General features: G+C 39.9%; 1 protein-coding gene across 3 annotated transcripts in view; it reads left to right on the top strand.

Annotated features, from left to right (window-relative positions):
* Positions 1–23,789, top strand: part of ACOX3 (acyl-CoA oxidase 3, pristanoyl) — a 172,265-nt gene that overhangs the window by 88,138 nt on the left and 60,338 nt on the right. For all 3 annotated transcript variants that reach the window (XM_077477850.1, XM_077477851.1, XM_077477852.1), the window contains exons 8-10: positions 2,197–2,293; positions 6,074–6,256; positions 8,411–8,533. In XM_077477850.1, coding sequence (XP_077333976.1) covers positions 2,197–2,293; positions 6,074–6,256; positions 8,411–8,533 — 403 coding nt within the window. The remainder of the gene's footprint in view (positions 1–2,196; positions 2,294–6,073; positions 6,257–8,410; positions 8,534–23,789) is intronic.

Below are 23,789 nucleotides of genomic sequence, written 5' to 3'. Positions count from 1 at the left end.
CCCCTTTCTGATGCTCGGTTTGAACTTCGGCAAGGCGTCTTCACCACGTCTAGATGCCTAAATGCATTGAGTTGCAGCCATGTAATTGGCTGATTAGCAATTTGTGTTACCAAGCAATTGGACAGAAGTACCCAATAAAGCCGTGAGTGTATAAATACTGTATAATAATACTACTGGTGGAATTTCGGCCAGCAAAAGATTAATTAAGAGCATGTTCTCAATTTTTCTGTCGGAAAAAGTTCAGATTGGAAATTCTGATCGTCTGTACAAATTCTGACACACAAAATTCCTATGCATGCTCAGAAATAATTTGACGCATGCTCAGAAGCATTGAACATTGATGGTCGAACGTTCAGAGAACTTTTGTGTGACCGTGTGTGTGCAAGACAGCTTGAGCGGAATCCCGTCGGAATTCTGTCGGAAAAACCATCAGAGCTTTTTCCGACCAAAATTCCGATCGTGTGTACGCGGCATTAGAGCACAAGTTGCATGACATGTAAGAAGTCTTAACTAATCCGACTACGGAAAAGGTTCCTGCACTACTTTGGTCTGACCTTTGTACGCTATCACATTAAGTTGGATCAGCACCTTAACCGATCTGACTTGTGACATGCAGCTTGTGTTAAGAGGCAATTTTAGCAACGCAAAATGTATTAGGAAAAAAAAATGGTGTAGCCCCCCCCCCCCCCGAAATCCATACCAGATCCTTCCAATAAGCCCCCTGCCCTCAGACCCCATCGACCACAGCCCAGGGTTGTGGGGAAGAGGTCCTTGTGCTTTGGATCAGAGCCTCCCTGCCCCAAAGCACCCCCCCATGTTGAGGGCATGTATCCTGGTATGGTTCAGGAGGGGGAGGGCGCTCACTCATCTCACCCCCCCCCCCCTTTCCTGACCTGCCTGCTGGGATAAGGGACTGGTATGGTTTTTTTTTTTCATTTTGGCGTGGGATTCCCCTTAAAATCCGTAAGGTTTTTTTTGTGATAAATTTGGCGTGAGGTTTCATCCATACCAGAACCAAGGGAATTGTTTTGATTGGTTAAAGGACCAGTCACACTCATCCCTAAGTCGAATTAAAATCGGATCCTGTTTATTATAGTCGCATGGAAATTGGACCGAAGTCACAGAGCAAAGTCAAATCAAAGGTCGTGTGACTTTCATGTCGCACCAGTGTGAACTTGGCCTAAAAAATGTCTAGACACCATCCTAATGTCCAGCCTTACAGGAGTCAGAACTCTGAAACCCTCAGAGGCAAATCCCACCTATTCCTGTTTCTGATAAAAGAATTACACTGGAAATTCCATCAGGCAGTAAGGTCTGGGAACAGGAATTTGGGTGGTTGATAGCTTGCACCTCCCCTATCATGGCAACTGCCACACAGTACTGGGAAATCTGGGCAAAAATGACTAATCTAATGCTGGGTACACACGATCGGAATTCCGGCCAGAAAAAGACAGATGAGAGCTTTTCATCGGAAAATGCGGCCGTGTGTACGCTCCATCAGAATTTAGCTGTCCAAATTTCCGCCAGCCAAAAATTGATAGCATGTTCTCAATTTTCCAGACGGAAAAGCTTTCTATCGGTAATTCCAATCGTGTGTATGCAATTCCGACACGCCAAAAATCACGCATGCTCAGATTCAACTATGAGACAGAAGCTATTGGCTACTGGCTATTGAACTTAATTTTTCTAGTCCCATCGTATGTGTTGTACGTCACCAGGTTATAAATGATCGGAATTTGATGTGACCGTGTGTAGGCAAGACAGCTTGAGCCTTATTCCGTCAGAATTCCGTCGGGAAAACCATCAGAGCTTTTTCCGACGAGAATTCCGATCGCGTGTATGCGGCATGAGAGAATGTGACCACTTTATAATGTCTGTGGTGAGGAATTTAGTGGGCGATATGTAATCTATAGCACCCAGTGCTTCTGAAATAATAAGCAACCAATCAGATTATGCGTTGTTCTACAGTTTAATTATTAACTGTACCTGTTATTGTCATCACAGAGACCCAAGAATTATTTCTGCATAGCTGAACAATTATGAAATGGGTTTTCCTACTTGTCCACAAATGATTATGTACAACACTGTACCCTTCCCTGAACTAGGGCTTTTATAAAACTGGATATTTTTAGGGCCTACTATTTGTTATCCTTTAATGAGACCAAAACTATGTGTAATCTATTAATTTTCCTGCAGGTTTGCAATGTTTCACAATGTTCGGATCCCACAGGAAAACCTTCTAAATAGCACTGGAGACATTACTTCTAGTGGGACCTACACAAGTAGATATAAGGTAAAAGTTCATTTTTCATTTTTATAGGTCCTTACCCATTTTCCATCTTTTTTATTATTTGTAAAGTTTATCAATGGCATCATATGACAAACCTTTGTGTTTAAAATATTTTTATTGAATTTTTAGAAAAAAAGACACAAAATAACAAAATAATAATAATAAAATAAAATAACGTGACATTCCAAGATCACTATATACATGCCATTCCTAAAGTATATAAATTACATAATATTCCCAATCCCCCAAATATTCATACAATTCTAGGGTTCTCAGAGTGGACCAGGGTGGCAGCTTTTTGAAGCCATCTCATGATAAACCTTTGTAATACTGTAATTGTAATATTAAACCTCTTTAAAGCAGTGTTCGTTTTGGCGGCAAAAATATTTTCTGCATTGTGTTCGTCAGCTGCAGGTTTTCAGTGACAAAAACTGAACGAAAATAAAATTAGAATCAAGTGAATTGAGGAAAACGAATTCCAGTTTTCGTCAAGGAACAAAACAGAAATGAAAATGTGTGGAAGGGACGTTTACCCCCCTGAACTTCCACTTTCCTCAGAGCTCCACCTGTCTGTTAATGCCCCCTGATTCTATCAGCAAGCTGTATTGGCTGAGAGACGCAGGCTCCCTTCAATTCTTTCCCTTTCCTATGCAGTTCCACACATTACACTCATTTACACTGTTGCTTTGGCACCCTCTGCTGGCCTTTTCTAAATGAGCATCACAATTCCAACCCCAGTCTATAATAATAGCACATTAAGGAAAAGTCCAGCCATTAAAGGAGAAGTCCAGCCAAAGCTTGTCTCCTATGGGTCACAGGAGTGCAAATCGTTTTGTACTCCTGTGACCCGTTTTCAGCAGAAAATCACAGAAATCAGTCCAGACACCGCGTCATCATGACAGTGGAAGTCTGGATTCGCCAGGTGCCTGGACTGATACCCATCTCAGCGTCTCACGACCTGCTGAGAGCCTGAGACGGCCACTCCCCGCCCCTCCACAGCTCCACGCTCCAATGAGTACAGAGGAGCAGAGCGGAGAGCTGATGATTGACAATCAGCTGCTCTCTGCTTGGGGAGCTGAGAGAACGAGCCATCGGAGATGTTTGATCGCTCGGTTTTCAGTGCACAGGCTGCATCCACATAGGTAAGTACAACGGAGGAAAAAAACTCCAAACCCATACTTCTCTTTTAGGCTGCTTTCACGCTTTAGCTTTAGTGGTGCTTTACCACTGTTTAAGCAGTACTTCCGCGTTCCGCTTTTTGGCCGCTAGCGAGGCGCTTTTAACCCCAAAGAAGGGGTTAAAAACTCCCGTGTTGTGGCACTTAAGAAGTGCTACCCATTCATTTCAATGGGCAGGAGCGTTTTGGAAGCGCTGTATACAACGCTCCTAAACTGCCCCAAAGATGTTGTTTGCAGGACTTTTTTTAACGTCCCGCAAGCGCACCACTCCAGTGTGAAAGCACTCATTGCAATGAATGGGAGGCAGTTTCAGGAGCTTTACATCTTCTATTTCTAGCGCTAAAATGCCTGAAAACCGCCTCAGTGTGAAAGGGGTCTTAAAAGGAACTTCAGTCATTTTTTCATCTATTAAATCTTCTGCCCTTGTTGTTTTAACTTTGGATAGTAAAGACATTTTTTTATGCCAGTGAATACCTTATACAACTCACTTCCTGTTTTTTGTATGGTAAAAAAGCCTAGGCTTATGACATCATGCACATCTCTCTCTCTCTCTCACTCTCGTGAGAGTTTGCCAAGAAGGGAGGGTGGATGAGTCATAGGAGTGCCAATGAGAGCTGCAGAGCTGGAGGTGTACCTCTGTGTGTGTGTGTGTGTGTGTGTGTGTATGTGTAAATCCAGGAAGTGAACAGGCAGCAGCTTCAGCTGCCCACAGTTAAAATGGATGCAGCCAGACTCAGTGGAGGGAGATTTCTGCAGCAAATTTGGCAAGTACAGAATCACAGTGTGTGTGTGTGTATATATATATATATATATATATATATATATATATATGCTGTTGTTATTACAACATGATGTTATTATAATATGATGTTGTTATTACAAATTATCAAATTATGTGAGCAGACTGCAGTTCCTCTTTAAGGTTTAAACATATTTTGCATATACCACATAAGAAGTAGGGGACATCTACTAAGCTGCTGAAAGAGAAAAAAAAATAAGAAAAAGTATTTTTTTATTTTTTTATAAAAATGTAATGTTGGTAATATATTCAAGTAATATTGGAACAGCATTACAGCCAATGGAGTTTACTTTTTTTTTATATTTTAAAGTTGCACTTCTGTTTGCCAAAAAGCAATATTTTTGTTTATTTATGAAACTTGGTTTTATTATAAAGACGTTATATATCAGAACGGCTAAATCTGTGTCTGTAGTGCATGTTCAAACCTTAAGGCTGGGTTCACAAATATGCAAATTGGATGCCTTTTTAACCGCTTCCAATTCGCATAACTTGTGAATTGGACCGGCTTTCAATGGAGCCAGTTCACACGTGTGCGGGGCGCCTGTGGTTTTAAAAAGGGGCCTGTATGTTTTTGGGTGCGGTTCAGGTGCGATTTCAGGTTAAATTGTGCTCCGGGATCGCACCTGAATCGGTAAACAGGACCGCACTGGACTGCCGCACTTAAACTGCGGCTGCATATGTGTGAACCCAGCTTAATACCATAAATAATAAGATGTTATTAGATTTTTACTAGCACATAATGAGTTTGGTAATTCTAGAGACATTCTTAAATGACGAATCACAATTTAATCAAACCCATTAGATTCCAGTCAACTAAAATGTACTGGAGATTTTAGTCGACTAAAATGATTTGGATGATTTAAAAACTAAAATGTAATTTTAGTCAGAAGACTATGACTAAAACTAAATATAAATATTAACACTGCTTTAAAGTGAGCCTGTGCACAAATATGCACATTAAAATATTTATATGTTCCTATAAAGCAGGTAAAGCAAGTTTTCTTAGCTAAAGGCATTGTGGTGAAATTCAGCAAATTCAAATTCAACACAACAGATGCACTGAAATCTCAGCTATTTGCTCTGGATAGCATGATCTAGGGATCCTGCCAGCCTTCTAATCTAAACACTTATTAAATGTTTCTAACTTTTCAGAAACAGCCTGAGGCTAGGTTCACACTGCATCCGACTTATAAAAAAGTTCCTGCACTACTTTTGGTGCAACTTTGGGACGACTTGCATTGACTTTTGTAACAGAAGTCCCATGCCAGTTGTGCCAAAGTCGTGTGATTTTGACAAGTCAATGCAAGTCGGACCAAAAGTAGTGCAGGAACCTTTCTCTAAGTCAGAGCAACTCAAGTCACACCGATTAGAACGGTTCCATTGCACAGAATGGGTTCTGACTTCTGATGCGACAAGTGCTCCAAAGTCGAGCAATTGTCGCATCCGTGTGAACCGGGCTTTAAAGCCATCTTTAGAGTCTTTGTTGGGATCTGTGTGGAGCTTTGAGGATGTTGACTACACATTGGCAATGTTGTTACCTAAGGGCTCTCTAAAAAGTGGTCAACAATGGAATCCTTTTCAGAGAGTAGTAGAGCAGTGGCTACCATGCATTGACGAGGTGATATGGTGGTATGGTGCCCACCATACACAACCTGATGTGTACTAGCATGGACAATGGCCATGTTAACTTATGGCTGGGCAGTTGAGGGTGGTAAAACCACGTCTCATCCGCTAACTTTTATCACTGCTGTGTAAAAAATAACGTTATGCATTCTACATCTGTTTGTTGTGTGTTTTCTCCTTTAGGATCCAAAGCAACGTCTTGGAGCATCTCTCGGGACACTTTCCGGTGGCAGAGTCTCAATCATTGGAATGACAGTGGTGAATTTAAAACTCGCTGTGTCCATCGCTATCCGATTCTCTGCAACCCGGCGTCAGTTTGGACCAACGGAAAATGAAGAAATACCAGTACTTGAGTATCAGTTACAGGTAATTATCCAGCTATCTCAAGCAAACAAAATCTCCTGCATTATTATTGCGTATTGCGATGACGATGGAAGAAGCCTGGAATTCCTATGGCTCCCAGTACATGCACAGGCCTTGGTGCCCTCCAAGGGTCAGGGGATACCCAATGGAAACACTGTAAAAGAATAAAGAGAGGGCGCATCAACCTTGCACATTATCCAAGTAATATTTGTTAAAATCAAAACATACTCACAAACAAGTGGATTATAAAGGCATATCAGAGTCCACAATGGACAAAAAGAAACCAGGTCACCAGGACTGTGTCCAACACACCCGGAGGACCTTCCAGATGGTTAACGGGTTTCAAGGGGGGATTCCCTCTTCCTCAGAGCCAAGAAATGCGTCAGCCATCTGGAAGGTCCTCTGCCATTTTGGACACAGTCCTGGTGACCTGGTTGCTTTTTGTCCATTGTGGACTCTACTATGCCTTTATATTCCACTTGTTTGCCAGTATGTTTCCTTCCTTTTGATTTTAATAAATATTAACTAGGCAATGTGCAAGGTTGGTGCTCCCTCTCTTTATTATTTTACAGAATTATCCAGCTATGTCTCTATTACTATTACTTATCCAGCTATTATCTCTATTACTAAAGCAAGAGAGAAGAAAACTGTATGTGCAGTCAATAATATCCAATCACAACAGATATACTAAAATAACATATACAATCTAATAGGTCGATACGGGTAAACATGCATTTGTCTCATACTGTGTGTAGAGAAAAAGATGTTTACTGGATGATTTTTCTTTGTAGATAGCAGTTAAAATCTTATTGATTTAAATCTGAGCTCCAGGCAAACAACTACAGTAAATACACAAAGGAAATACATTTAGGCGGGCTGTTTTACCTGGCAAAGGATTTGTAGTTCTGTCCATCCACTTCTGACACAGCTCTGCCACATAGCACAGCCCTGTCTGGTGGAATAGGAGACCTCTTTTTTTTTCTTTTGCAGTTCATTGACATTTATATGTCTACATCTTGCCCCCAGCCTGTGATTGGGTAATGAAGCAGCACACTGGTGAGCTTATCTATCACTCTGCGGTCTTTTTAACCTGCTCATTACACTGCAGCTTAACTGACGCCTAGTTCTGATTCTTTCTCTCCCAGTCTGAGCTCTTCTGTGATTGGGTGACAACAATGCTGCACTGCTCCTAAATTCAGAGTAGAGTTGCCACTCTCATCTAGGCTGCCCAGGCCTGCATTATAGTGGGATGAAAAAAGGTGCAAGAAGCATGGCTGTTACCATTGTCACTGCTGATTCACAAGCCTGTAGCTTGTCAGTCAGCACCTGGCCAAACCAAGTCCTGGCCCCTGCTATCTTGATTGACATTGCTACCTTTGTTAATGAAACCTTCCCACTGTGAGCTGGAAGAAACCATAGTTCTCACACATGCTTGACTTTAAACATGTATGCCATTGTCCATCTCTATCACATTGTGAACTCCATCTGTGGCCAAAGAATTATAATATTTTTACTACAGAGTCTCAAACATAAAATAGAATATCCCTTTAAAGTGTTACTAAACCCACAACAGTAAAATCAGTCTGTATATGCAGTAAAGCATGCTTGTTATACACACTGTAAAACCTAAGGGGTTAATCCCCTGCACTGTATAAAAAAGGCTGTTTGATCCTGTATGCACAGATCCTTCCCTGCTTGCATTGCCCCCAAAACATGTTCGGATAAGACAGAGTTAGTGGAGTCACTCTGCACATGCTCAATTTGGTGTGTATTCCTAGAGTTTTCTTTTTTTCTGAGAGAGTGCATGTGATCAGCACAGGGCAAATCAGCACTGTCTAGACAGAGGGTCAGGGGCCCTGCATCCTGTTAGGACAGCCAGTGCAGTATTAAAACTCCTCCTACAAGCTTTAACCAGGCATGCATAGAAGTCACAAGACTGCTATATACTGCTGATGAGAAAAGGTATCTAGCAGTTTATGTTTACTAAAATAATTGCAATTCCATGTTCTGTGTGCTGTGGGAGACCAGATATAGTGAATGCAGGGTCCTGGGATTAGTAACACTTTGAGGACTACATGCACTTAGGCTGGGATCCTGTTTATTGCACGTATCTATTAATGTCATGGTGTATATCTGTTGTATTTTTTTTTATTATAGCAATGGAGATTGATCCCTTACCTGGCAGCTGTCTATGCTCTGGATTATTTCTCGAAGATCTTCTTCATGAATTTAATTGAGCTTCAGATTGGTATCCTCATGAAAGACAGGAGCCCCAGACAGGTAAGGTACTATATAATAAACTGTTAATGCCTTAAAGTATTCCGGCCCCTAATTCCTTACTCCCTTGAACAAACAATCTGGTGTGCATTCATTAATATAATCACCTGTCCTTACTTCTCTTTTTAAAGCATGATTGTACCTAAATTGGGTTATTTAATTATTTAGTCACAGTCACCTTGCCCATGCAAAGCAAAATGACATTATCTCTGCAAAGTCACCACCAACTCCCAACACCCTTATACTCACTTTGCCTATACCCCCTCGCCATTTGTTCCGGAGTCGCAGCCAGCACAAGAAGCAACCGGAGAGAGCAGTGACAGTGCTTGGGCCTAGCTGCTAGGCTGCTTTTGGTGCTAGGTTCAGGCACTTTCCCAAGGAAAGAAGGTCACATGATCCTTTATATCCAGAAGTTCCAGGAAGTGTCATAAACATTTGACATTGGTGCACTTATGACACAGGATACTCAGAACCGTACGGGATTCTAAAGAGAAAGTACAACAGAAGCTGTTTTTCTTCAGACAGTCTCTTGAATTAAAACTCCATATGACCCATCTGAAAGTGGAGGGGACTAGTCACTTCTGACTCATTTAGGGTTGTGTAAAAATGACCTTGAGTTATGTTAGCAGTATTTTTTATTAAAGCAACTAAATATAGTCTAATATATATTCAAAAATTAACCTGGATTGTCATTTGCTGGTTGGAATTGTAATTCTGTCATATTTGAGATTTTCCTGACTACAAAGAAATGGGCCATTACCCACACAGGAGCCTGTTAATATCAGGGACAAATGGAAAGCTGTACAGATTGCTAAGCACACCCCCGAGTGGATATCCCCATGGGACAGATGCACTGTCCGTATTCTGATGTGTACATCGGTCCCACATGTATGCACACTTGGAGATGTGCTTGGACATTTGTGCAACCATTTGCTTTTCATTGATTTTAACAAGCTTTCTGCACCCGGCTTTTGTCTCCCATCAGGACCACTGATAAGGCAGTACAACCAGCCCTCCTGTACTAGGCCCAGGTCCCATCAGTTCCAAAGGGGGCCCAAGCACCTTCTGAGCAGGAGGACCAGTTGTGCTTCATGAACATAGTGACTTCATAGGGACTTCAACATAGAACATAGTGTCCCCCCCCTCCCCTTCAAAACCTATCATGCTAAAAACATCCATTGTCTAAAGGTTTTGGATCATCGAATGCGTCCCGGGTGGTTCTCTGACTGATAATGAGAGGTTCTCCTTGATGTGCAAACAAGAATAATTCTGGATCTTTAAACTGAAAATTCATAGTATCATCTAGACCCCTTCTGTTATCATTCCTTATTGTCCTGTCACCACCAGTGTTTAGCCTGTATATCCTCAGGGTGTACCCATAGGTTACATACTGAGGGGATCATAGTAAACATATAGCATAGGATGTTTTGTATTGGGCACCACTTGTCCATTCCTACATGGCTTCCAATCACCAGTGTATGTTTTATTACATTCTTTCATCCATGTACTTGTTATATATGCATGGTATTAGATAAAGCACCAATTAGGTTTTACTTGTGTTTTGACACTATAAACCATGGGAACATTAATCATAAACTAACGAATTATTGAATTAATTAGCTAACTAACTTGGCTGGTTCTATAACAAATATTGTGAAATAAAATGTGAAATAAAAAAGGTATGGCGCTAAACCCTATCAGTGATAAAATAAATTAACTTATCAAGCCCTAGTGTTTGTTTTTTATATATAAAAAAGGGAAGAGAAAAGAAAAAACTGTTAGTGCTACCGTGCAAAGATATCCTAAAGCAATTTTGTCCAAAGCAAACTATGTGTAGATAATGTGAAAATAATGTGAAATCAACATTCACATTTCATTATAATAAAACAACAAATGAGTGTTAATTGTCCTGTGCGTATCAAGTTATTAAAAACATTCATTAAATGTGCAAAAAGGTGAAATTGTTATTAGTATTCGATGATATATTAGTTGAAAACAGATTGTGCAAACATGTGCAAAAAATTGTGCAAAAAGACAACTACAGATCAGAGCAACCAAGGATCAGAAATCATTCAACCAAAAAACCGCATAAAGGCGTTAAATGTGCAGATCAACAATGTTTTCAACCAATAATCGCATGAAGACGCTTCTGAGTCCAATATAAGTCCAAAATTAATATTTGGCTTGATAGTGCTGCCTCTTCGGATTATTGTTGTAATGATTACAAAAAATCAATGGGGGGTATTTGATTCACTTGTGCAAATAGTGTGGACTTTCACTTAGAAAACTTCATCCCCGGTGCGCCACTCTGTGCTATGGTATATAAATGCTCTCACCAGAGTTAATGCCCTCGTGGGGCTAGATGAACCTTCACAATGTAAGCCACTGTGTCGCTCTCTGGCTGCTGCAGGTGCACTGGGTGAAGCTTCGTTGTTCCGTCCGTGTAATATCCAACGTTAATGTATAAGGAAAGACATATCCATAGTGTAATACGTTCTTAACCAAATCGTTCGTTTATTAAATTTAAAATCTACTCACATTTTGTATTAAAAGCATATGCGTATAGTAAAAACTCCGTTCGTCTCAAACGAGTGCACACAACGTGGCCACGCCCTACGCGTTTTGTCACTACGACGTCCTCTGGAGCGGCCATATTGGTGCACCTTATTGCTTAAATAGGGTGTAGTGCTCCACTACGCCTGCGCTGAACTAACAGCGCCATTTTGGATATGGGATGCCCTTTCTTTGCTAGGGATAAAAGCAATTTTGCCCCCTAGCGCCCTTAAGAAAAACCGATGTAATAGGCATAATTAGTCTTGGAGCACTGCAGCCTACCTATGAGCCACACTCAATTTAGATGACATTCCTTAGTCATTTCCCATTTGACCGGATGTTTATAATTAGTTTTTTCTTGTCTGGGAATAACACTAAAAATACAGTAAATAAATAAATATATGCATATAAATACATGTAGAATTCGCATATATAAAAAATACAAAAAATATAAAAAATACTTATATAAAAAATACTTATATAAAAAATTCATATGTAAACAGGGGGGTACACATTAATATTAGAGAAAACACATGAGAATTTATAAAAATTATATGAATTATAAAAATTATAAAAATTACATGAAAAGGTTTTTATGTATTTAAAAAATCTTTTGTACATACTAATAAAAGAGGGAATTATTCCAGAGGAAAGTTGTTTGGGGAGACATTAATTTAAAATAAAACTCTATATGGAGGTGCTAAGGAGATCTAACTAGCATCGTCCTATAGGTGGTTGTGATATTGTAACTGTATATTACGTTCAGGGGAACTTTTGGATAATTTTAAAAGAAGGGGGTCTTATTGTAGTTCAGACATCTCTAACGTATTTTGAATGGATAACATTCGACCTGAACCCAAGAAAGGTTGGGCCATGAGGTGTAGAATAGGCTACTATATATGTGCTACTATATATATGGCTAGGTCTTGTCGGGATCCTATAATATGTGTGTGTATGGGTAACATTCGACTGCGGAATATTCGTCCAGCATTATCCACTGCTGGGGCGATCAGTTAATTGTTAAAAGTTAGTTAAGAAGCAATTGAGGTCTAGTTCTATGTTCATTCCCCTTGGCTGGAGGGTATCTAAATTAAAAATCCATTTAGTTTCGTTCCTGGATATTTTGATCGTTTTGTCTTCTCCTCTCCAGTGGCCTCTTATTTTGTCTATTCCGTAGAAAGTCATTTGTCCAGGATCCCGATTATGGAAATCCCTAAAGTGTTTGGAAACACTGTGTTTCTGGAAGCCTTTTTTGATATTTGCAATGTGTTCCCTTATCCTGACTTTTAACTCCCTGGTGGTCCTTCCCACATATTGCTTGTGGCAAGGACATTCAATGACGTAAGTAACGTGTGAGCTGCTACAAGTAATCAATTCCCTGATTTTATATTCTTTTCCATTAGAGGTGGATTTAAAACTCGTTTTCTTTTTTTCAGTTTTTTTACTATTTCTACATGGAAGGCAATTTCCGCATTTATAGAATCCTTTTAAGGTCTCAGAGATTCTTATTTGTTTTGGTGGGTCCACCACATTCTTTACTAATTTGTTTCGGAGTGTTGGAGCCCTCCTGTAGATGAACCGTGGTTTGTTCGGCAACATGGCCTGGAGTGAGCTGTCTGCTTGTAGAATCGGCCAGTGTTTTTTAATAATACGTTCCACATCTTTATGTTGTCTATTATACCCTGTGAGGAATGCAATGTTATGGAGGTTTTGTTTTGGTTTTACTTTCTTGCCTTCAATTAATTTTTTCCTGTCCATATGTTTTACTTCATTTTTTAATTTACGGAGATTTTTTTCTTTATATCCTTTTTTTCTAAACCTTTCGATGACGATTTCCGCCTGCTCGTCAAAATCATCTGTTTTGCTACAGTTCCTATATAGCCGTAGAAGCTGGCCTTTGGGTATATTCCCTAGCCACCTGGAATGGTGGCAGCTATTTGTGGGAATATACCCATTGCGATCCGTGGTCTTGAAGAAGGTTCGGGTGCCAAGATTTCCTTCATGTTTGTAAATTTGGAGGTCCAAATAATCTACAGTCTGGGTGTTAAACTTTCCTGTGAATTTGATATGGTATATGTTGTCATTAATTTCTTCAAATGGCCATCATCGGAATCAAAGAGGGGAAGAAGCTCACTGGATACAAGACAGAAGAGCAGAAAACGCATACGAGGAAAGAGAGGAGGCCTCCAGAAAAAGAAGAAGGGAACAATAGGGGAGGGCATCTATAATTTAAGTAAGGTGGTTTTTACGGAGGAAGAACTCAGGGTGCTGGACATGGGCTTAAAGTTTGCCCCAGATAAGGGATTAGATAAATTTGAAACATATATAGACCTCCAAAGATTCGTGAGGAAACTCAACATCAAAAAATTTTTTGCAACCAAGAATCCCCACACGAAGGAAGATAATAACACATTCTACCAGCACTCGCAACTAAGAAACAACTCAACCTTCAATCCCAAAGTCCAGCAGGACGAAAACATTAAGGTTTTTAAGAAGATGGTCGAACATGACCTAAGGAACATAGAGGTGAGGAAAACCAAAGGAAAAGGAATATGGGACACTATTAAATCTATAGAAAAAAGAAAGGGAATCATCATCAGACCCGCAGACAAGGGAGGTGGTCTTGTCATTTTGGATAGACATGACTATGAGAAAGAAATGGAGAACTTGTTGAACATACCCAACACATATAAGAAGTTGAAGAAAAACCCGAAATCAGAATATGAAACTAAACTTAAGAAATATATCAAAAAAGGTAAAGATCTAGGCATTCTGAATAAAAAAGAGGCGAAATACCTAGTTCCAAAGGCGGCTAAGACCCCAGTTATTTACTACGTCCCTAAGATCCACAAAAACCAAACTCACCCACCTGGGAGACCTATAATAAGTGGAATTGATTCTTTGTTTTCCAGGCTAGGGGCATATGTGGACGGTTTCCTACAGCCCCTGGTAACAAAAGGAAGGTCATACCTAAGGGACAGCAAGCAATTACTAGAGGACTTGAATGGAATCCCTATCAGTGAAAGTGACATACTGGTGACGATAGACGTGGAATCGCTATACACAAACATAAAACAAGAGGATGGCATCAGCAGTGTGGAGTGGGCATTACAAGGACTATCGGATTTAAAACAGGAGCAAATAAAATATATCACTGAAGGCCTAAGGATGGCAATGACATCGAACTATTTCTGGTATAATGGAACTTTCTACACACAGACGAAAGGCGTGGCAATGGGGGCAAAGTACGCTCCAAGTGTGGCGAACTTGTTTTTGAACCGATGGGAGGAAGAACAAATTTATGGAGTGCATAGGCAAAATTTGAAATTTTACCGGCGATATATAGACGATATCGTATTGGTATGGGGAGGCACGGTAGAACAACTACAAGACTTTTTTGAAGAAATTAATGACAACATATACCATATCAAATTCACAGGAAAGTTTAACACCCAGACTGTAGATTATTTGGACCTCCAAATTTACAAACATGAAGGAAATCTTGGCACCCGAACCTTCTTCAAGACCACGGATCGCAATGGGTATATTCCCACAAATAGCTGCCACCATTCCAGGTGGCTAGGGAATATACCCAAAGGCCAGCTTCTACGGCTATATAGGAACTGTAGCAAAACAGATGATTTTGACGAGCAGGCGGAAATCGTCATCGAAAGGTTTAGAAAAAAAGGATATAAAGAAAAAAATCTCCGTAAATTAAAAAATGAAGTAAAACATATGGACAGGAAAAAATTAATTGAAGGCAAGAAAGTAAAACCAAAACAAAACCTCCATAACATTGCATTCCTCACAGGGTATAATAGACAACATAAAGATGTGGAACGTATTATTAAAAAACACTGGCCGATTCTACAAGCAGACAGCTCACTCCAGGCCATGTTGCCGAACAAACCACGGTTCATCTACAGGAGGGCTCCAACACTCCGAAACAAATTAGTAAAGAATGTGGTGGACCCACCAAAACAAATAAGAATCTCTGAGACCTTAAAAGGATTCTATAAATGCGGAAATTGCCTTCCATGTAGAAATAGTAAAAAAACTGAAAAAAAGAAAACGAGTTTTAAATCCACCTCTAATGGAAAAGAATATAAAATCAGGGAATTGATTACTTGTAGCAGCTCACACGTTACTTACGTCATTGAATGTCCTTGCCACAAGCAATATGTGGGAAGGACCACCAGGGAGTTAAAAGTCAGGATAAGGGAACACATTGCAAATATCAAAAAAGGCTTCCAGAAACACAGTGTTTCCAAACACTTTAGGGATTTCCATAATCGGGATCCTGGACAAATGACTTTCTACGGAATAGACAAAATAAGAGGCCACTGGAGAGGAGAAGACAAAACGATCAAAATATCCAGGAACGAAACTAAATGGATTTTTAATTTAGATACCCTCCAGCCAAGGGGAATGAACATAGAACTAGACCTCAATTGCTTCTTAACTAACTTTTAACAATTAACTGATCGCCCCAGCATTGGATAATGCTGGACGAATATTCCGCAGTCGAATGTTACCCATACACACACATATTATAGGATCCCGACAAGACCTAACCACATATATAGTAGCACATATATAGTAGCCTATTCTACACCTCATGGCCCAACCTTTCTTGGGTTCAGGTCGAATGTTATCCATTCAAAATACGTTAGAGATGTCTGAACTACAATAAGACCCCCTTCTTTTAAAATTATCCAAAAGTTCCCCTGAACGTAATATACAGTTACAATATCACAACCACCTATAGGACGATGCTAGTTAGATCTCCTTAGCACCTCCATATAGAGTTTTATTTTAAATTAATGTCTCCCCAAACAACTTTCCTCTGGAATAATTCCCTCTTTTATTAGTATGTACAAAAGATTTTTTAAATACATAAAAACCTTTTCATGTAATTTTTATAATTTTTATAATTCATATAATTTTTATAAATTCTCATGTGTTTTCTCTAATATTAATGTGTACCCCCCTGTTTACATATGAATTTTTTATATAAGTATTTTTTATATAAGTATTTTTTATATTTTTTGTATTTTTTATATATGCGAATTCTACATGTATTTATATGCATATATTTATTTATTTACTGTATTTTTAGTGTTATTCCCAGACAAGAAAAAACTAATTATAAACATCCGGTCAAATGGGAAATGACTAAGGAATGTCATCTAAATTGAGTGTGGCTCATAGGTAGGCTGCAGTGCTCCAAGACTAATTATGCCTATTACATCGGTTTTTCTTAAGGGCGCTAGGGGGCAAAATTGCTTTTATCCCTAGCAAAGAAAGGGCATCCCATATCCAAAATGGCGCTGTTAGTTCAGCGCAGGCGTAGTGGAGCACTACACCCTATTTAAGCAATAAGGTGCACCAATATGGCCGCTCCAGAGGACGTCGTAGTGACAAAACGCGTAGGGCGTGGCCACGTTGTGTGCACTCGTTTGAGACGAACGGAGTTTTTACTATACGCATATGCTTTTAATACAAAATGTGAGTAGATTTTAAATTTAATAAACGAACGATTTGGTTAAGAACGTATTACACTATGGATATGTCTTTCCTTATACATTAACGTTGGATATTACACGGACGGAACAACGAAGCTTCACCCAGTGCACCTGCAGCAGCCAGAGAGCGACACAGTGGCTTACATTGTGAAGGTTCATCTAGCCCCACGAGGGCATTAACTCTGGTGAGAGCATTTATATACCATAGCACAGAGTGGCGCACCGGGGATGAAGTTTTCTAAGTGAAAGTCCACACTATTTGCACAAGTGAATCAAATACCCCCCATTGATTTTTTGTAATCATTACAACAATAATCCGAAGAGGCAGCACTATCAAGCCAAATATTAATTTTGGACTTATATTGGACTCAGAAGCGTCTTCATGCGATTATTGGTTGAAAACATTGTTGATCTGCACATTTAACGCCTTTATGCGGTTTTTTGGTTGAATGATTTCTGATCCTTGGTTGCTCTGATCTGTAGTTGTCTTTTTGCACAATTTTTTGCACATGTTTGCACAATCTGTTTTCAACTAATATATCATCGAATACTAATAACAATTTCACCTTTTTGCACATTTAATGAATGTTTTTAATAACTTGATACGCACAGGACAATTAACACTCATTTGTTGTTTTATTATAATGAAATGTGAATGTTGATTTCACATTATTTTCACATTATCTACACATAGTTTGCTTTGGACAAAATTGCTTTAGGATATCTTTGCACGGTAGCACTAACAGTTTTTTCTTTTCTCTTCCCTTTTTTATATATAAAAAACAAACACTAGGGCTTGATAAGTTAATTTATTTTATCACTGATAGGGTTTAGCGCCATACCTTTTTTATTTCACATTTCATTTCCCTCTCCTCCCCAACAAGGAAGTGAGGGCTTCAGGCACAGGCAGCTCTAACCCAGCATATTTCTTTTCCTTCTTTTAATTTTACCACATATTCCTATCACAGCGGAGATTTGTTTGTCCATAGCGCGACTTTATTTATTCATTTATCTATAACAAATATTATCATCATTAATCTTTAGTGATCATGTACTTTGGGCTATCATACACAGTATAGTCTGTATCGAATTTACTTTCTTGAGAATCATCCTTATCATTATCAATTATTATTATTCATTTTATTTTCATTAGTAATTCAAATTTAATATTTAATTATAATTTTTTTAAATTCAATTAAATTTTATTTTTATTTCATTATATACATATATATATATATATATATATATATATATATATATATATATATATATATATATATATATATATTATCTTAATTGAGACATTTAATGAATATTCTAACCATTGTTTCTTGTCCTTCCTGCTTATTTTTATTGTATTCCCTTGTCTTTGTCTAATGTTTTGTAGTGTATGTATAATAAGCCTTTGTCATCAGGTTGTTTAAACTATGGAGGTATGCTGCGGTGGAAAACCCAATCATGATTCCTTTAAATTTGTGATTCTTCCCGCTTTCCACCCCTTTTTCCCCCCCCATGCCCCGATATGCGTAGTCAAGAGGACAGCTATCTTCCCTCTCTACTCTCCTCAGCTTGTCCTCCACCTGATGTGCTCCAAGCTTTGTTTTGGACCTGCGTTCCCTGATCGGATGACATCACGTTCGGGTGTTCCCATCCACCAGCTCTGGTCGGTGGCTGCCTCTCGGTCCCTCCTTTGCCTTTGCTTCCTGGCTGCCCCATCATTCCACCACATATCATTGGGGATCCGATCAAGGCTCCACACTGTCCACCCGTCTCTGCACACGCTGGCTTCCCTCCTCCTAGGGACATCCAGGAATACATGAAGGTTTTGCCATCGCAGCACGACCCCACCAAGCCAGTCCACCACCGGCTGTTGCTTAAGGTACTGTCACAGTGTTGAGCATGCTTTGCAGTTGTTCCATCTATACAAGGAGATGTTTAGATAATTGTTTATCCAATCATATGTTATTATTAAATCGGCACATGCTTTTATCTCATTGAACATTTTAATTATTTGACTGTTTGTCCTTTCAAGACTGTCCTGATCAGCACTTTCAATTGAGGTTGCTCCTGAATGTTTTTACTTGTATTCACACCCCTCCTGGTGTGCTCATCTGCACAGCTGCTCTTTGGGCTCTTGCAGGACATTCATTAGGTTCTTAGTGCAATAGATGTCCCAGTTTCCTGGCGCTGGACTGTTTTTGTCTGTTCATTACCTTACTGTAGACAACGATCCTCTTCTGTCTTCCCCTGCAGCGCTGCCAGCCTTTCTTCCGCTCCCTCCCTCCAGTTGTGCTGCAGGGGGATCGGTTCTTGCATCCGCGTCCCCAACCCTTGGTTTTCTGGGAACCCCTCTTCCCTACAATTTGGCTGGCTTCCCTCCTCTCCTGCAGTAGGCAGTATGGGGCTCCATAATTTGTAACAGCAACCCTGGCTCCCATACAGGTAAAGGCGGCTCTTTGCATGGGTGTATGGACAGAACTTTCTTTTTAAATGAGGCCCAAAACAGCTTTTCTTGATAGCATGTAAAGCTAGCCATAGATGGATCGAATCTCAGCTGGTTCAGCAGGGTTCGCCTGAGATTCAATCTATCTATGGGCAGGCTGGTTGTATTGAAGTCGATCCATCAATCAACTTCTGTACAAACAGCTTGTTAAATTTGTTTCATGCAACCACTGCCGGCAGCTATAGTCCTCAGCAGTAATCATTGTGTTCTGGCGCCAGGGATGGCTCCCCACCAGCAGAACACAATAGTGCTGCAGGAGGAATTTTTCCATCAACACAGTCAGAATCGAGCAATTGGATAGGAAAAAATGGCATAATCTATGGGCTGCTTTAGTCCTTGTCTGTCTTCAGCTTTCCTTCTCTTTGTTTTTTTTAGTGTCCTATAATCCTGTTGGTGAATTGGTATCTGCTTGTTCTTGTGAAATGATCTAGCTGTGTATTTGCTATCATTTCATTAGGAAATGTCCGGTGATGATACCTATGTGTGTGATACTATCATGTTCTCTGTCTTCCTCTTGGGGTTCTGTACCTGGAAAGCAGGAACCTTCTAGTGCTGTAAATGGTTAGTGTGGTACATACAGTACACTCACAGGTTTTTGGATCATTCTCAGGTTCTTAATCAAATGAGACTAAAGCCTCGTACACACGATCGGATTGTTGGCCAACTAAACCGTGGACTTTTGTCTAAAGGGCGTTGGCCCAAACTTGTCTTGCATACACACAGCACACAATTATTGGCCAACAATCATGAACGTAGTGATGTATTACATGTTTTTTCAGCTCTTTAGCGCCACCCTTTGGGCTCCTTTTGCTAATTTCGTGTTAGTAGAAGTTTGGTGAGTGTTGAGTCGCTCTTTTCAGTTTGTGCTTTTCAGTTCGTTTCTGAGCGGCTGTTCGTCAACCAGCCATGTTGCGGAATCGGAGGCGATAACGTGTTATTTATTATTGGCCTTGGAGTTATTGCTTTCAAATAATTTTTTGGGTTGAATAATGATTTGATCTGGTATATTTTATATATTTTTGGATGCATAAAATGCACTTTTTGGTTAAGTTCTATTGGCAGACAGCATGTCTAATTGTATTTGTTTTCTTTTTTTAATGCACAATAAAAACAATTGTGTAGAATAATACTTGGCTATGGGGGTTGTTTACAAAAAGGCAAATCTAGTTTGCACTACAAGTGCACGTGGAAGTGCAGTCGCTGTAAATCCGAGGGGGACATGCAAGGAAAATAAAAAACAGCATTTTAGCTTGCACACAATTGGATAATAAAATGAGCTTCCCCTCATTTCAGATCTACCCCTCAGATTTACAGCGATTGCACTTCCAAGTGGACTTGTAGTGCAAAGGGGATTTGCCTTTCTTAAATACCCCCAATGTGTTTTACTTCAAATGACAGTTAGGGAGTAGGCAGTTACATTTAAAAAACTACAATGTAAAATTGATAAGGGACACCAACATAGTTGTATCTTTGATCTTAAAAACTACGGGATAATGGTGTTGTGGTAACTTGCCCAAAAAAAATCTCCAGTAAAGCAGCTTCATTATTATCCCATTAAAGAAGAGAATGTGTGCTGCATTTTGAGATTTCATAATTTGCCACGTCACGAATGTTAATTCTCCATTACGAATGCTAGTTTACAAGACCGACCGCTTCTGGCTCGTCCTTGATTCCGAGCATGCATGTTTGTACTTTGCACTTTTGTACACACGCTCGGAAAATCCGACAACACCCATTTGTCCGCATTAAAATTTTAAAACCTGCTATCCAACATTTGTCCGTGGAAAATCCAACAATTGCCCGAGCATACACACAGTCGGATTTTCCACCAACAGCCTGACATCCAACATTTCCCGTCGGAAAGTCAGATCGTGTGTAAGAGGCTTTAGTGAGATTAAATATAAATCCCAGTAATCAGTGGTGAATACTCCTGAGTGTGTTGTCATAGTAACCACAACTATATACTTAAATGGTAACAATTTTAAGATGGGAAATGTCGGTGTATATCCCTGGAAAAATAATTTAGTCATACTGCAATCACAGATTTATTGAGATGTACTAATAACCTGTACCTGACGGCTGAGTAAATAAACTGTTGGCATGTTACCAAACTGTATGCTATTGAGAAGAGTTGTACCTTTAACAACTTAGGGCTTCCACGCTGAGCCGCTTTTCACTGCATGTGCATCCATTTGGTTCCTGTGTTCAGGCAGCCCATAGATGTGTGTGCAGATGCAGCAGCACGGACACAGTCATGTGTCAAAATGTGACATGCGGACAGAAGTGGGTGCTCGGATCCAAGCACGGGTGTTGATTTACTAAAACTGGAGAGTGCAAAATCTGGTGCAGGTCTGCATATAAATCAATCAGCTTCCAGGTTTCCTTGTCCCAAGCTTACTAGAACAATCTGAAGTGAGAAGCCGATTGGCTAGCATGCATAGCTGCAACAGATTTTGCAACCTCTAGTTTTAACCCCACAGTGTCTGCGTTTGGATCTGTGCACCCACTCATGCCCACATGTCATATTTTGACATGCGACCGTGCTTGTACAAGCTGTTCCACCTGCATCCACTTCTATTGACTGCCTGCACACAGTTCCGAGGTGGATGCACATGTGGTTCAGCACACATCTGTATTTACCTAATACGCAAAAAGCTTAGAGGGGCAACCTAGGAGAATAATATCATCAGTCTGCTGCTGGCAGGGGCATTTCCTTAGTCTCCTCTGCCCCAGCGATTAGACTTTGACATTGTAACTTGCAACATGTCAAGACACTTTGTGGCAAGGTGAGAGTCTGCAGCTGGAAGAATGATCTGTGAAAAGTTTTACATGCTTTCCCATTACACTTTATTTAATGCACTTTTTACTGGAAACATAGTTACATAGTTAGTCAGATTGAAGAAATTCCATCTAGTTCAACCAATAAAAATAAAAAAATCATACAATCCCATATACACAATTCTCCACCCACAGTTGATCTAGAGGAAGGCAAAAAACCCAAGCAAAGCATGATCCAATTTGCTACAGTGGGGGAAAAAATTCACAGAACAGCTGTATTTATACTGAGATTAAATTACACACAGGTGGACTCTATTTACTAATTAGGCAACTTCTGAAGGCAAATGGTTCCACTAGATTTTAGTTGGGGGTATCAGAGTAAAGGGGCCTGAATACAAATGCACGCCACACTTTTAACATATTTATTTGTAAAAAATGTTAAAAACCATTTATCATTTTCCTTCCATTTGACAATTATGTGCTACTTTGTGTTGGTTTTTCACATAAAATCCCAATAAAATACATTTAAGTTTTTGGTTGTAACATAGCAAAATTTGGAAAATTTCAAGGGGCATGAATATTTTTTCAAGGCACTGTATTCACAGCTCTTATTGTGAAGAAACCTTTCCATATTTGGAGATTAAATCTTTTTTCCTCTAGATGTAAAGAGTGCCTCCTTGTCCTCTGTGATGACCTTAAAGTGAAAAACTCAACACCAAGTTCACTATATGGACCACCTATGTAGCTGTACATGTTGATCATATTACCCCCTTAATCTCCTCTTCTCTAGGGGGAATAAATTCAGTTTCTCTAATCTTTCCTCATTGCGGAGCTCCTCCATGCCTCTTATCAGTTTGGTTGCCCTTCTCTGCACTTTCTCCAGTTCTCCAATATCCTTTTTGAGAACTGGTGCCCAAAACTGCATATTCCAGATGAGGTCTTACTAAGAATTTGTACGGGGGCAAAATGATACCTCTCTCTCTGGAGTCCATACAATACCACGCAGCTTGGCATTACATGCTATTATTAAGCTTATGATCTACCAAAACCCCAGATCCTTCTCCACTATGGATTCCCCCAGTTGTACTCCCCTAGTATGTGTGATACATGCATATTCTTAGCCCCCAAGTGCATACCTTTACATGTATCAACATTAAACCTCATTTGCCATTATTCCACTGCATAGCTTGATGTCATCTGCAAACACTGAAATGGTACTTTTAATCCCAGACCCTATCACATCAAACCACATCAAAGGCGCAACACACAGGACATTTTCTACTGCAGTGTAATATCAAAATGAAGGTATTAAGAGAAGGCAGAGGTGGGGTTGATTTAATAAAACTGGAGAGTACAAAATCTGGTGCAGCTGTACATGGTAGCCAATCAGTGTGCAATTATCACATTGCTACATGTGTACCTGGCCACCACTCTCATCCACTTAAGGTGCAGAATTCTGCTGTGTTTTAATATGTTATGGCCTTAAGATTTTATTGTGCATAAATATAGTGTAGCACCCTGATGGTTAGGCAGGGCTGCTAGTAAATTTACTTTTCAGATATAGTTGCCTTGGCCAATTGTTGGGGATCAATAGATCTCACCCCAAGTCTGGAATTGCTGCACTTCTCTCTTCTGTCACTGGGTGGCCGGGTACCTGGTGACATTAGATAAGACCAGGGCAATGCAAAGACAGATTAGGAGTATATGGAGTGTCTCAGCCAATGGGCAGTGGTTTTCTTGGCACCTTAGCCTGCTGGGAGAACCTATATATTTTGGTGGAGTCAGATGATCATTGTTCTGTGTCACCTGGTCGGCTGTCTGGGTGGATGTGTTGTTGGCTGCTAGGCCAGAGTTTGGGCCTATCCCAGGTATAGCTGTCTGAGGGCCTATCCAGAAGAAG

The sequence above is a fragment of the Lithobates pipiens genome, unplaced genomic scaffold, assembly GCF_037356315.1.
Source record: "Lithobates pipiens isolate NorthernLeopardFrog02 unplaced genomic scaffold, aLitPip1_a1.2 Scaffold_13, whole genome shotgun sequence".
Lineage (NCBI taxonomy): Eukaryota > Metazoa > Chordata > Amphibia > Anura > Ranidae > Lithobates > Lithobates pipiens.
This window is presented reverse-complemented; position numbering and strand designations above follow the sequence as displayed.